A 15013-nucleotide genomic window follows, 5' to 3' on the forward strand; every position below is an offset into this window, starting at 1 on the left:
AATCCCCTTTATTACACAACAACTTTAAGTGAGCTGTAATGGTTTGACACCAAATATTGATTGAAAGTGATTTTATTAGTGGAGCACAGTTCAAAGCTTCTCACTAAGCAGCGGGAACCCAGACATGAATGTGCTGTAACAGCTAACAAACACTTGATGTTAAGATGCTCGCAGCCTATAATCGGAGCGTCTGGACGGATCCTAAAATGTTTTCTTCCCGTCAAAGCATATTTACTCTTTGTGTTTAGTTCAGCTTGACACTGTGTTGCTGGAGAGCAGTAGTTTGGAAGCAGATGCATTCAAGTGCACAAAACTAAATGCATTTTCCCCTTTTATTAAAGAGGTGACTGTTAAGACTTCACGTGACCCTTGTTCATGGACGGTTGAGAGATTTAGGAAATGGAACTACGACCAAACACTGTTGACTTGTCCCCTTGGTTTCCCCCCATGTTTGTCAACGGTCGAGAGCTTCTATCAGTTCTCTTAAAGGACGGCCAGTGCAGAGTTATAATAGTGCCCCTCCTTGCGATTCATCATTACAAGATGTGTAAGTATGCTAAAACAACAGGAGCACACTTCCAAACAGGCGTTGGACGTATTCAAGATCTAAATGGATACTCTCTTCACTGAAGACATAAGAGACATGACCAATTATAAGCTCTAAGCCCGGCTCAACTGATTGACAGCCAGACTCTATGCATCTTGGGTGCATATTCAGAAATCCCTGCTAGTTTGCTATGCATCGTGGCATTTCTCCTGCTCCCAAAAGCAACATCCGGCACAATCGGACCGCACCAAATACGAAAGGTTTAGGCTGCGCGTGAATCATCTGACGATGTGCGATCTGGAACACGGCCGTGGCTTCTCAGCTCTGAAACACGACTCCTCGCAGTAGTGAAGTGTGAGGCCGAGATCAGCTCCAGGTGGGACTCCCACCACACCTGATGCCTCCTCTACTTAGGGAGGTCGATCTACAGCTCCTCCACCTGAAGTTTCTCCAACGTTCTCCTCTCAAACGGCTCTTGGAGGACAGATTCAGAGCTCGCACTCGCCTTTTTCACGGCGTTAAAATGACGCCTATAACCGCTGTTTGGAAAAATTGTATTTTACACATCTGAATGATAAATGTAAACGCCTTTAATCAGCAATTGGCCAAACTGCTTCATAGACCCGCCTCCTGAGGGCCAAATGTCCGTGGCCCCACAGCTGCTAACACATGCAAACAGGTGGATGGGAAAAGCATGTATTTTGCACAGAAATAACCTTCAATCATCATTCCATATCTCAACAAGTTATTTATGTTTTTTTCATTTTCTTTGTGGCCACGCCCCTCTATTGGCCAGCTGCCACGGTCTCCTTTCTCTCTCGTGAACGTCTCACTGAGCCGCTGCGTTTGGATCGATTACTGTAGGTCATTTATACATTTTCTCCTGTTTGTTCTGTCCGTCGGCTTTCATTTGGATGGTTGTTCTATTACAAATTGCTATTTACCTTATTTCTGTCAAGGGTGGTAAAACATGCTATTAAAAGGAAAAACAAAAGCTTTAATCAAATCGACGTTGCAGCACAGTGGAGTTTTATTACATAATGGTCTCAAAAACCATTTCATGAGACTCTGGCAGTTAAAGGAAGACTGTCATGCTGAGAGAAGACAGTCCAAATCACCACTGTAACACCAGGGCACCGGAAGAAAAGGGCTGCAGCTCTAAATATTAAAGATACAATCAGGAAGATTCACAAGTTCTCATTTGTAAAACTTTTATTTTGCCAAATAATACGATCTAGAACAAGTGTGAATGAAGCAATTTGAGAAGACTTAAGTGTTTGTCTGCCGAGCTTAGACGCACTGAAACGAGCAGCTAGGTTTATATTGGGATTCTTCTTTGGGTCGACAATGGTTGGTGCTGCCGATAAGTTTTAAAGCACAGATTTCATCTGCGATATCGCTGAGCTATTATACACAATATTAAGATGAACGGGCCTAACGTGTGCAGTTAAGGGATGTAGTATTAGACGACCCGCGGTTTGTGTGTTTGATGAGCGTTTTTTAAAAGGTAGATCTCCCAATTACAACGTCCTACTTCGATTAATCTAATTAACTTGGCCCCGTTCCCAAAGTAGACAGACAAATGCAAAGCGGCTATTATATAGTAATTTATTAATTTTGGCGAATGTCTTCTGAAGGGCAATTTACAGCTTTTACCAGAGCCATAGTACAATACTTTATAATTACAACATGTACAGGTTGGCTTTTCACATCAAACAATGTAGATGAACGGGAGCTGGACACAGAATGAGTGAACGTTGAACAAGCAAAATACTTTTTTAATTTTGCCAGTGTTTGACTCTCCTGGCCCACAGGAATGCGTTTGTCTTAATGGGTCACGGCGGCTTGTAGTCACTTTACACCAGAAACACTAACAGGATTGCCAAATACAGTCAAGCAAAAGCATTAAAAAAAACCTGACACGTTATCATACAACCTAAATGTCAACAGCGCCGACTCACGCTGCTTTCCTGTTCACAAACTGCCCCTAAACCTGGAAAAAAGCAGTGGTATCGTGTGTGTGTGTGTGTGTGTGTGTGTGTGTGTGTGTGCGCGCGCGCGCGCTCAGAGGGTTTCATTCCCACGTGGAGTAAAAAGCAGTTTGCAGTCAAACCTTTAACAAAGTCTCATCTGTATTCCACAACAGTCCTATAATAGAAAAGATAAAATATGCAACTGTTGGCATGTAGAGTGCTTTGAGAGGCATTTGAAGGTTAGGATTTATTCAGCAATATCCACCGTGTTTCTATATCCTGACAAAAAGAAAAGAGAGGTTTTATTTTTTTGAACAAAGAAATTGATGAAAGGTTATTGAAGCTATAAGAAATGGCTCAACTTCACTGTACAAAGCATTCTTTCAACAGAATGGAGCTGTGAACAAAAGGTCTGCAGAGCAGTGAATTCAATGGAAACAGTGGCAACATCTTCATGACAGGCTAATTTGGTTTGCGTTATAACTAGAACATGTTCACCTTAAAAAACACAGATCATTTCCTGCTCCCTGTTGTGTGTAAACCATCAGGTTATTTAAGGTTGAGTATTTGGGAGGAGTTTATTCAATCTCTTCTTCCTTATTACCAAGATAAATTGATTCTTCTCAAAGAAAACAAAAAGCTGTTGATGTAAAATGTATTTGATTTGAAGAAGCATCTTCATGAATAATTCATAGAGCCACTTCCAAATAATAAATAAACAAGCAGGCAAGCAAACATCAACAAACATTTTTTTTGTATAAATGTCTCTGGCAATCCAGTGTAAAATCCGTGTGATACGAGTTCTTCAGCACGCTGCAGTGTGACGCTCACACATCAGACCCTCAGTAGCTGCAGTCCTACTGAAGTCAAACACAAGGATCCTCCGCTCACTGGGACACACGCTGAATGTCCTCGTCTGTGCCTTCAACTCTCCATCAGATTGTCTCACTCATGTGATCCTTCCAGCATTGAAAAAATACATTTTTTGAACCAGCCTTTACCCGTCAGAAGTCTTTTTTTTTTTTTGTTCCGATGTGCTTCAGCATCCTTCGGGGATTGTTAACTCACCTCCAGGTTTCTCATGGACTCGTTCAGCTTTTTTTGTGAGAAATGGAGGAAGAAACTAAAATGGCTGGACGGAAGGAGTGCTGTAAAACCGCCTCAGTCCTGACGCGGTGTGTCCTCTCGTGTGTCCCAAAGACGCCAAAGACGGGGTCTGTATAAACCAAGAGCAGCGGCGCAGGCACGGGGCTAAAGCACAGTGGCGTTGTGGCCCTCCATCCTGGGCAGCCTGGGGTCCTGTACGGTCCCCATGGTGACCAGCAGTGGACGGCTGTCCTCGGACAGACCCGACCGACCCAGGGACACCGAGGCGGGAATGGAGACCCCCCTCTGATGGGCTGCTGAGGAGGGCATGGCGATGCCCTGCTGGGGCGGTGCAGGAGGGCGGTTGGGGTTACCGTGAGTGGCCTCCAGTTGCAGGCCCTGCTCTTGGTAGCCGTAGCCGATGTTCCCACAGGGGAACCGTCTCAGTCTGTAGAGGGGAACCGGGGGCAGGGTGGCGGAATCCAAAAGCAAGGGCGACTGGGCAGCGGGAGGTGGAGGCGGAGGTAACAGAGGTCTGCAAAACCCCTGCTGCTGCTGCTGCTGCTGGTGCAGCATCTGGAGTTGGTGCTGCTGCTGGAGTTGATGCTGCTGCTGCTGGAACTGCTTGTGCTGGTGCTGGAGCCCAAGCGCCCCCGCCACCTCGGCCACAGTCCGGCCCACATGCTCCTGCCCCTCGCCAGGCACCCTGCCTCCGCTCCTGCACACTCCCCCCACCCCTCCCTGCCTCTGCTGCTGCTTCCTCTGCTGCAGGAACCACGAGCCGTACGTTGGGTTCCAGAGGCTGGTGTTCTTCCCGTTGTGGCCGTCTCTCTCTGGCACGTGGCCCTGGGTGAACGCCAGGTTGATGTGGCCCCCCTCAGGGCCGGGCTGAGCGGCGACGTGTGACCCCTTGGAATTGAGTGTGGAGTTGGCCATCGAGGTGACCGCGTTGGTGGTTGTCATAGTGACGGAGGTCTGCGTGTTGGGCTGCTGGTTCTGGTGGAGGTACGGCTGGGACTGTGCAGACGTCTGTGCTTTGGCCTCGGATGCTGTGCTGGTTTCCACCGTGTGCTCCCCATCTCTGCTGCTGTCATCAGTAGGATAGGATGGGGGCGGCGGGGGAACATTCCCATCAGGCACCTGGGCATTCAGCTGCACGGTCGGTTCTGAGGAGTCTTCAGGCCGCATGGGTACTCGCTCCTCCTCTTCGGGGATGGGTCCATACTCTTCAGGCAGGGGCATAGTCACCACATCAGGGTCCTGATGGGGTTGCAATAACATAATAAGAGTTGTATTTTTCAGTGTTCATCAGTATCAAATCCGCAATTTTAAAGGGTCATTTTTCACATTGCATGCGCTTGAAATCTGGGTCCTAGTTCATATATGAGCTGCAGCAGAATCCTCCGTTCAGTTACCTGTAAGCAGTAGTCGATTCTCTCCAGGATGGTTGAGAAGTTGGGCCTGTCTTCAGGCTGATGCTGCCAACTCTGAGTCATTATACGGTACCTGGAGACGAGCACAAGCTGAAATCATTTTTTACAGCTCCAGAAAACAGCGGCTAAGCAGCCCCCACCCCCCCCCCCCCCCACATGCCCCTGCTGATTTGAATGAATGCCAGATTTAAGTTATCTGGAATAATTGGCTCCCGCCAGTTTGAGTGGTTGTGTTAAATGGGTGATGGACAACATTCTAGTGAAGACAATTAATGGAGGGAGATCGCCGCAAAAAGTTGTGGAGACAAATGTGTCCGCGATAAAAAGCAGCAGTGGCGATGCACGGGGCAGTAGGGTCTATGATTAATGAATAGACGTGACTCTCTAGGCCGTCTTCAACAAAAACACGTCACTCCGCCTGTTGTTCTGGCTTTGCTCTGCAACACACGCAGAACCATGAATTGAAACGAGTGCGTTGACGCAACGACGCAGACGCAGAAGCATGCGCCAGCCTTTAGACTGAACCTCAGGGCCATGCATATTTCTGTTGGGTGAGAAATGCACAGAAGAAGTAAGCTGCAAAGCCGTGGCCAACAGGTGTGGAAATGCGCTTGTCTGTCTGCCCATGTACGTTTTATAATAGAGTTGGCAGTCGAGGCAGTGAGAGAAATACAGCGTTTCATGGAACTGTTTTCTAAGCTCCCTGTCAGCCTCCCACAACTTCTTCCAAGTTGGGAGGCTGGCATGAAAGAAAACTGTTAATGTGGTTTGCACGTCCAAAGCCATAACATTTCCTTTATGTTCTGATATCAGCGAATCATCAGAGACTTGCTAATCAGTGTTTCCCCCAACGTCCGCTCCTCGCTGCGCACGGACAGAGTCTCTGTTTACAAAGATTCACAAACTGCGTATGTGTCGCATGCAGCTGAGCCTCATTCCCCTGCGACGGAGGAGCTTAAATTAGACCCCGTGAGATCGGGTTGGTGGTCGCGCGCAGCGTGGGAATGCATTTGGCGTGCGTTTGCATAGCTGCACTCACACCGGCCCGGGGCAGTTCTTTGGCGGGTCCATTCTTCCACCGTTGGTTACGAACTCCAACACTTCCTGGTTACTGCGACTTGGATACGGCATGTAGCCCAACGAGAAGATCTCCCACAGCAGAACGCCAAACGACCTGCAGGTGACGGAGGGAGGACACATTAGTCACAGGGAGGGGACCATAGAGGGGGGAGGGGGACATAAGGACAACCAGGCCATGAAGTGAAAAGCTGTGAGGATGAGAATGGAGACTAGACGAGGAAAACCTCATTTGGATCAGGGGTTGGAGGACAGAGGAAGGGGGGAGTAAGTTCTGGAAACCACAGTGAGGGTTGGCGTGCTCGTGACCGCGGCCTGTTGAGTGGGGATTCTCACCACGTGTCTGTTTTAGATGTGAAGATCCCCTCCATGAAGGCCTCCGGTGGCATCCACTTCACAGGCAGCATGGCGCGCCCCCCCTTCCTGTAATAGCTCGCTCTGCAGACACGCACACACAGCTTAATGACTAACCTTTTGTCCAATAATGACATCGTTTTGTTCGCCCACATATCATGAAAAAAAGAGAAAGATTGCTAAAAGTAAGTCGGCATCTGCAGTTTGCAACACAGTCACCATGGCAACAACCGTGCCCTCAAACGCAGGGGGTAAAAAAATAAAATGAGTAACATCAGACAATTAAATCAGGGATTGTCAGTGGCTGTATCAGCACTCTGATCTAATCACATTGTCAGCACGCGTTGGCGTGACGGACCCTTAGACGACTCCTCGCCGTTGGAGGGAACGAGATGTTTGTCCAGTCTGAGCGGCTTTGCGTCGTTAAGAGAAATAATCTGATGCGCGCTCAGGCTGATTGTTGATGGAGGTGAACTCGCTCATGTCTGTACGCGCCGTGAGCCGCCGCTCGGCTGCCCGTCTGCCAATAGAAATGGACACACGTTTGTGTCCGGCTAAGCGCCCGCCGTGTTAAAGCCTTTTTTGCCTTTTGTTGCTGCGGAGGAGTGAATCCCTTTGCCCCAAGTGGTTTTGTCATGAATGTGACACTTTTTTCCCCTCTAAGCAGTTATTGGCAAATAGGACTATGTAATAGGCTATAACCACAGGTTGGTGACTGGAAGGTTGCCAGTTGAAATCCCTGGGTCTTTTGGGGAAGTATAGAAGTAGCCGTAACCGTCTGAAGCACCAACTGCTGCACACGGCTGCTCGGGAATAAGCAGCGCGATCACAACAGGCAGCTCCCAGGTGGGAAGGATGAGAAGAGCGCATTATGTTCAGTTGGCGTTCCCTGGACAGATAAGAGCCTAAAACAAAACTACGGAAAAGAAAATAATGACATTTTGTCATTAAAATGAAATGTCTGGGCTACCACGAAAGACCTAAACTTGACTTCAAAATAGGCTTCATTTGCTACGGTTGTCCATCGCTCGTGCCCTCGATTCCTTGTGATATTTACAAGGATGTGAAACAACTGCAGTGTCAATGGTATCAAGTCAGGGAAAATAACAAGTCAGCACTGATTGTTTAACCTCAGAGGAGCTAGTAGGGACTATTATAGATAGTCGATTTATTTATTTATTATGTTTTATTGTTTATTTTATTGTACAGCACTTTGGGAGCCTTTGTTCATTTAAACTGTGCTTCATAAATAAAACGGATTGGATAGATGATGCTGTCAAGCCAGGATAGCTAAAGGGAGGTAAATATACTTAGCAAAGTATTGGCATAAGACATTTGCCTTGAATAAAATGACAGGTTAAACGAGGCAGAGAAGGGACCCACTAGTCGAGCTGTTTGCGCGACAGATAACCACCGCAGGGCCGTCGCACAGATTCCTGCCCAGCGACTAATCTATCACTTAGATCAACACCTATTGACCTCCTGTCCAGCTGTTACAGGACCGAACGCCGAAGAAAGGACGCTTTCAGCAAACATGTTGTGCTTATTATCCAGTTCATGTTTTGGGGATTATATTTTAGGTTTCTACGGGTTTCAATGTTTAAAAACATGTTAAATCTCTTACAGTGTCCGCCTGAGTATACCAGAGTTAACCGCTCCCTTTTAGCACCGGTCTCTCTGAGACCCCCCCCCCCTCCCTGAAGAAAGAACCTGAACAGGAGGTATGATGCAATTGGGACATCGTACTTCCTGCCACATCATGACACATTGCACCGTATTGCTCATTCAACTGCTGTGCAAAGGATTGTGGGTATGAATAGACAAAAAAAGCATACCGCCTTGCATACTGCAAATTCTGACTGGATGTAGTAGGAAATACTTCACTTCACTAAAATAGCCAGATGATATTTAACTTGTGTACACGTCTATACAGTCCGTTATCTGGAAATGATGATGGAATTCTTTGAAAAGGTCGACGGATGGTGAAACGTAGAGGATTAGACTGATAATCCCCCCTATCAGTAGATCGGCTTCTTTTCTCAGCTGCGGCTTTATGGACATATTTATGACTACTGCTAACAACACCAGCACAGGCTGAACGCTAAGCTGCAGATTAGGGAAGCTTAAATACAGTCCCCATAATCTATAGCACAAATAGAGGGGTTTTATACGTCCGTCTGCCTGTGTGTGTCGGGGGGCTGTAAGTTAGAGATACATTAGAGACAAACACTAACAGGTAGAGACAGCAGGAGTGAGAACACGCGACAAACATGCGCACGCCGGGACACGTGCGTCCTCATATTTGTGTCTGTCCTTTGGTTTGAATGTTTTTATTCTACCTTTTCCTGCGTTCCTGTTCACCAGGCTGGTAACAATAAATAACACATTCAAAGGAGCATCACTTAGGTCTCGAAGTGATGCTCCTTTGAGTGTGTGTGTGGTCAATTGATGCTACTCTCTTCTCAAAGCCCAGTGAATTTGTCTTCATAGTGGCGTCTGTGTACGTCAGCATGATTACTCAACGGCAGCTTTTTGTTTACAGCTGCATCACCGGTGTGCGAGCATGCGTGTGAGGAATTTACCACGAGCCAGTCGGCCTGTGGCTCGGCTCTCACAGTATAAAAGGATGACATTAAGCCTCATCCCGGCCCCTCACTGTGACGGCCGTCCCCCACCACGGCCTTCATGAGCCCCCTCCCCATGTCCCACGTCACATAGCAGGAGGGCCGCATCATGGAACAGCACCTCCGTCTCACGATAGACTAATGTGGCAAATAGACTAATAAAAGAAGAGTCGCGGTGCCACGGCTGCAGGCTGAGAGATGAAAAGGAAACCGCACCCCAGGCACCTGGGAAACTGACACCAGCAATTAAATCCAGCGCTCCTTATACGGCTTCCGAGGGGTTTTGGGCAGCAGCCTTTCCGCCGCGCTCCGACAGTGACTTTCCATCAGATGATTCCAAAGTGCTGCGGCGACACAGCTGGATGTTGTCCATGTCTCCCCTGCTCGTATTTGTTACCAGACGAAGGCTTTGGGAGATTTCCCTGCTGGATTGCGCAACCATTTAAAAAGTTTAAACTCAGAATAATGAGACGCCGTTGGGGCTTCAGGCGGATGCAGATTAAAAGAAGGACATTGTGAATGATGAAACGTTCACGGCGGTCATGAATTAGTTGCCTGGACTTTACAACCGAACGTAGAGAGCTGAGGTGCCGCTTCACTGACACACTTTCTCAGATGGATTTTCTTTCTTATATATTGAATGTAATATATGTGCAGCTTAAATACACTAAAGGGAATAAGGAGCAAATAGACTGTCTCACTGGATTGTGTTATTTCACCGCTGTTTGGAGGGGAGGGGGGACGGGGGGGGGGGGGGGGTGGATTTTGCGCTTGCATTTTGATTTGTCACATCCTGGGGTTGAAAATTTGTCCATGCAAAGAATTTCATGCCCAACACGTCTCAGTCAAGGAGGGACTGTTGAGGAAACGGCAGTAGTTGATTTGTTGAAATGGGGTAAGAAAACCCATGTTGATGTTTTGTGAGGGGAACACAGACTTTCCACATCCAACATGATGCTGGGAGCTTTCACTCCACTTAAGACGTACCAAGAGAGGGCAGTGAAAGCTTGTGATTAAACGGTACTTCAACCATTTCCAGATTAGATAATAAATGTTAAATATTCAATCGGGTGGCGTTTGCATGCAGTGATTAATAATCGTTGGTTAGCAGAGGTACAATAGTTCTCTGTTGCAGCCAATTATTGTAGCCGTAATGAAATGTTCCTCAGTGCAGCGATGAGGCCCATTAGGTGTTGATACATCACCTCAAAACAATCACCATTTAAATCCTCGGTATTTATTCAGTGTAAATGTCAAACAAAAGTCATTTGATTCTCACATACCACACAATGTTTTGTTTGAATACAACTCAGCCCCACTGGATGTTCCCCCACACATCTGTTTCTTTCTTATTTTTCAGTTTGATGTGAACTCCGTTTAGACCCGATTTAGACTTGGCAGATTTAGCCTGTTGTCTCACATCATTCATCTAATTGTACCTGTAAATATCTCGAGCCATCCCGAAATCCCCAATCTTGGCGACGCGGCCCGGCCCTTTGCAGGTCAGCAGGCAATTCCGAGCTGCAATGTCCCTGAAAGATGAGCAAAAAAACAAACACATTTAGACGGCCGGGGTCTAATACGCAGCCATGAGGTGTACTGTGCACAACCACAAACATTCACACAGCTCAGGCTTCATGTATTTAAGGACGCTCCCCTGTTGGATCGCCGCCCAGCGATGAAGTGTATAGTTTCCTACGGTGCCTTGATAGCTCGGCCCACATGCTGCATCCAGGGACCAGATTGAAATGTTCCACAGTAATGGCAGGTGGAGCAGGTAGCAAAAATACAGTAGTTCACACTGCAATCTCCGAAAAAGATTATGGTGCCCACACCATCCCTCCAGCTCTCATCCCATGCCGGGCCGAGGTGGGCACACTGCTCCCACAACGTCACACAGTCACACTCAGCGTGGTTACATGGATTCGAATAACTGGCTTAGTCGGACTGAAATCGAGTATCCGTTTCATGTAAACACCTTTGTCCGACTGTGCGGTCCGACTACGATCCGACTAACACCCCTACATAACTCGATCCGATCCAGTTGATAGTTCGACTATTGCGGCATGTAACGGTGAATCGGATAAGGAACTGGACTTTGCGTCTTTGCGCATGCTTGAGACCCCGGCGGCGTCTTCACTCCGTCATCAAATCAGCCGATAGCGCCATTCGCATTCGCTGTGCTCCTATTAACATCATGCACACATAGAGGGATGTAGCTTCACCTTGCTTTCCGTTCGCCATCTTTCTCGTAATGTTGATGTTGTTATTGTTGTTGGTTGTTGTTGGTAGTGGTGAAGCGGTCAAGCGGAAATGGCTGTATCACAACTAGTTGTAATGAAAACAGCGCCACCTATCGTATCGGATATGACAGCTTTCATGACTTTCGGCCAATGATTCGATTTATTCACTGCCCCGAAAGATAGCATAGTCCGACTAAGCAAAGATTCGAATTATACCATCATGTAAACACACTGAATGGGATTGAAACTAGATCACGAGATGGAGAAGGAAACACTGATGTTCTCAACTTGGATGTAAATTGACACAACGTGATAGTTCTAAGTTAACCTGATGGTTTTGGGACGGGCGCCCGCTTCAATGCGCCAGAAACTTACAACAATATGGTACTACTTCAAGTTTGATGTGAAATTGTTGGGTGACTGTCCGTCTTAGACAGAAGCAGCTTAACACGTGTTGGTGTACTGAGTTATCAACCATCTACAGGGAATTTGCTGAAATGTGGCATCAGGGAATATTTGCTATTCAAGAATACACAATTTCCTATCTCACGATGTGATGCAGCTAAATCCAAGGCGTCGTTGTTTAATGGATCGGACGAATTCCTGCCTACGATTTGCTTTTGCTTGGCACGCATGAGCCCTGAAGTGCAGCAGCAGCATCACAGGCTGCTGGCTGAGGGCTTTAGGGAGGGACACAGTGCTGCTGTACACTCAGCCCACGCTTTTATTAAAACAATATTATCTTACTCACAGACCTTATTTACATCAAATGTTAACCTAAGTTCATAGACCAATTTAACTGCAGTACTTTACTGAACCATCTCTGCTACCAGTGGATTTTAACATCCCAGATTTGAATGAGACTACCAGATTCCAATTACCAGATTCCAGATTCCAATTACAAGAATCTTGTAAAATGAAGTAACACAAGGTTGTTCAGTGGCCCAATGTGTCCCTTTCACGGGCAGGACCGCCTGTACTTCTTAACACCAGAATGCCAAGTTTACCAATTAGATGAATGGAGGATGCTGTTGAATGCGGAGCTGAAATCAAGCAGTGGTTATTTGCTGCTCTCCACTTAGCCCTCATACAGTGCATCCGCAAAGTGTTCACAGCGCTTCACTTTTTCCACATTTTGTTATGTTACAGCCTTATTCCAAAATGGATTAAATTCATTATTTTCCTCAACATTCTACACACAACAACCCATAATGACAAAGTGAAAACTGTTTTTTGCAAATGTTTGCAAATCTGTTGTAAAATAAAGAACAGAAACATAACATGTACATAAGTATTCACAGCCTTTTCCATGACACTCAAAATTTAGCTCGGGTGCATCCTGTTTCCACTGATCATCCTTCAGATGTTTCTACAACTTGATTGGAGTCCACCTGTGCTAAATTCAGTTGACTGAACATGATTGAGAAAGGCACACGCCTGTCTATATAAGGTATCACAGTTGACAGTGCATATCAGAGCATAAACCAAGCCATGAAGTCCAAGGAATTATCTGTAGACCTCCGAGACAGAATTGTATCCAGGCACAGATCTGGCGAAGGGTGCAGAAAGATTTCTGCAGCATTGAAAGTCCCAATGAGCACAGTGGCCTCCATCATCCGGAAATGGAAGAAGTTTGGAACCACCAGGACTCTTCCTAGAGTTGGCCGCCCAACCAGACTGAGCGTTCGGGGGAGAAGGGCCTCAGGGAGGTGACCAGGAACCCGATGGTCACTCTGACAGAGCTCCAGCGTTGTTCTATGAAGAGAGGAGGACCTTCCAGAAGGACAACCATCTCTGCAGCACTCCACAAGTCAGGCCTGTTTGGTAGAGTGGCCAGACAGAAGCCACTCCTCAGTAAAAAGCACATGACAGCCCGCCTGAAGGACTCTCAGACCATGAAAAACAAAATTCTCTGGTCTGATGAAACAAAGATTGAACTCTTTGGCCTGAATGCCAAGCGTCGTGTCTGGAGGAAACCAGGCACTGCTCATCACCTGGCCAATACCATCCCTACAGTGAAGCATGGTGGCAGCATCATGCTGTGGGGATGTTTTTCAGCGGGAGGAACTGGGAGACTAGTCAGGATTGAGGGAAAGATGAATGCAGCAATGTACAGAGACCTCCTCGATGAAAACATGCTCCAAAATGCTCTGGACTTCAGACTGGGGCGACGGTTCATCTTCCAACAGGACAACGACCCCAAGCACACAGCCAAGCTAACAAAGGAGTGGCTTCGGCACAACTCTGTGAATGTCCTTGAGTGGCCCAGCCAGAGCCCTGACTTGAACCCGATTGAACATCTCTGGAGAGATCTGAAAATGGCTGTGCACCGACGCTCCCATCCAACCTGATGATGGAGCTTGAGAGGTTCTGCAAAGAAGAATGGGAGAAACTTCCCAGCTATTCCCAAGCTACTTCCCAGGTCACCTGGTGGAGAAAAAGGTGTGCCACGCTTGTGGAGTCATACCCAAGAAGACTTGAGGCTGTAATTGCTGCCAAAGGTGCTTCAACAAAGTATTAAGCAAAGGCTGTGAATACAAAAATTAGCAAAAAACAACAGTTTTCACTTTGTCACTATGGGTTGTTGTGTAGAATGTTGAGGAAAATAATGAATTTAATCCATTTTGGAATAAGGATGTAACATAACAAAATGTGGAAAAAGTGAAGCGCTGTGAACACTTTCCGGATGCACTGTATGAGGGCTAAGTGGAGAGCAGAGGAGACGGCGTCCTAATCTGTTGGCTCCGTTTGCTCTTTATGAAAGGCTAAAGCAGAAAACAACGATGCGAAATGGGTATCCAGCGTGTTAAAAAGTGATGTGGAGGTCCTGACAAAGCTGCTGCATTTGACGAGTTGGTTGTGAGAGCGCGCCGGATAAATATCACCGCAGGAGCAGCTTAGAAACACACAGAACCTGAGTACGGTATTCAGACAACGTTAAACGCACACCTTCCCCTGAGGGAACAACTCACAGGTCACATCATCCAACCCGGTAATCCCTGACAAAAAGCTACTCATCCGCCTGCCCTTGACTCAGCCGCGGGTCAACACACCTCCATACAGATTGAAATGAGCCTTAACACAGGCCTGAGCACACAAAGCCACGCTGAATAGAAACCCAGGGCCGTTAGATGGACTGATGGGGCTCTGCTGCGCCACGTTAGCGCCAACGCGCTTTAATGGGCCGTGTTTGTCATTCTTCAAAAGAGACATGATGGAGGAGGAATGACCTTTAACTGTCTCGATGTGATTCTGGGAACTGTGAACATTTCCCCTTTTCGACATGTACTCGACTTTCCGTACAAGCCGACCATGTGGGAGCGTTTTGCAAGACAGTTTCAAGAGCATCATTTTTTTGGGGGTCTTTCTCCCCTGGTTCAGCAGCAGCTGTGTAATTTGGACAAAGAAGGAGACTAGTGCCTTGGACACAGACCGTAAAATGGCAAGCCGGCAACCACATCTGGCTGCTCTGATGCTAAACTCATCACTTGTCCTTTCTGCTAACATACAAAAGGCAAAAGGCGTGCAGAATCCACATGTTACGCATGGACAGACACTCAGCTCATCTGTCCGAGTGGTTTGTTTGTAGAGCAGCAGGATAGCACACATCTGTTTGTGTGGTTTGTTTGTAGAGCAGCAGGATACCACACATCTGTTTGTGTGGTTTGGCACATTC

At 47.0% G+C, this 15013-nt stretch overlaps 1 protein-coding gene across 3 annotated transcripts in view; it reads right to left on the reverse strand.

Annotated features, from left to right (window-relative positions):
- Nucleotides 1–2141: 2141 nt before the first annotated feature.
- alk (ALK receptor tyrosine kinase) overlaps nucleotides 2142–15013 on the reverse strand; it is a 299200-nt gene continuing 286328 nt past the window's right edge. For all 3 annotated transcript variants that reach the window (XM_078089066.1, XM_040199092.2, XM_078089067.1), the window contains 5 exons: nucleotides 10534–10626; nucleotides 6453–6554; nucleotides 6079–6213; nucleotides 5022–5112; nucleotides 2142–4866 (listed from right to left, as the gene is read on the reverse strand). In XM_078089066.1, coding sequence (XP_077945192.1) covers nucleotides 3772–4866; nucleotides 5022–5112; nucleotides 6079–6213; nucleotides 6453–6554; nucleotides 10534–10626 — 1516 coding nt within the window. In that variant the 3' untranslated portion in view covers nucleotides 2142–3771. The remainder of the gene's footprint in view (nucleotides 4867–5021; nucleotides 5113–6078; nucleotides 6214–6452; nucleotides 6555–10533; nucleotides 10627–15013) is intronic.

Source organism: Gasterosteus aculeatus, chromosome 15 (genome assembly GCF_964276395.1).
Source record: "Gasterosteus aculeatus chromosome 15, fGasAcu3.hap1.1, whole genome shotgun sequence".
In the NCBI taxonomy this organism is placed as follows: Eukaryota; Metazoa; Chordata; class Actinopteri; order Perciformes; family Gasterosteidae; genus Gasterosteus; species Gasterosteus aculeatus.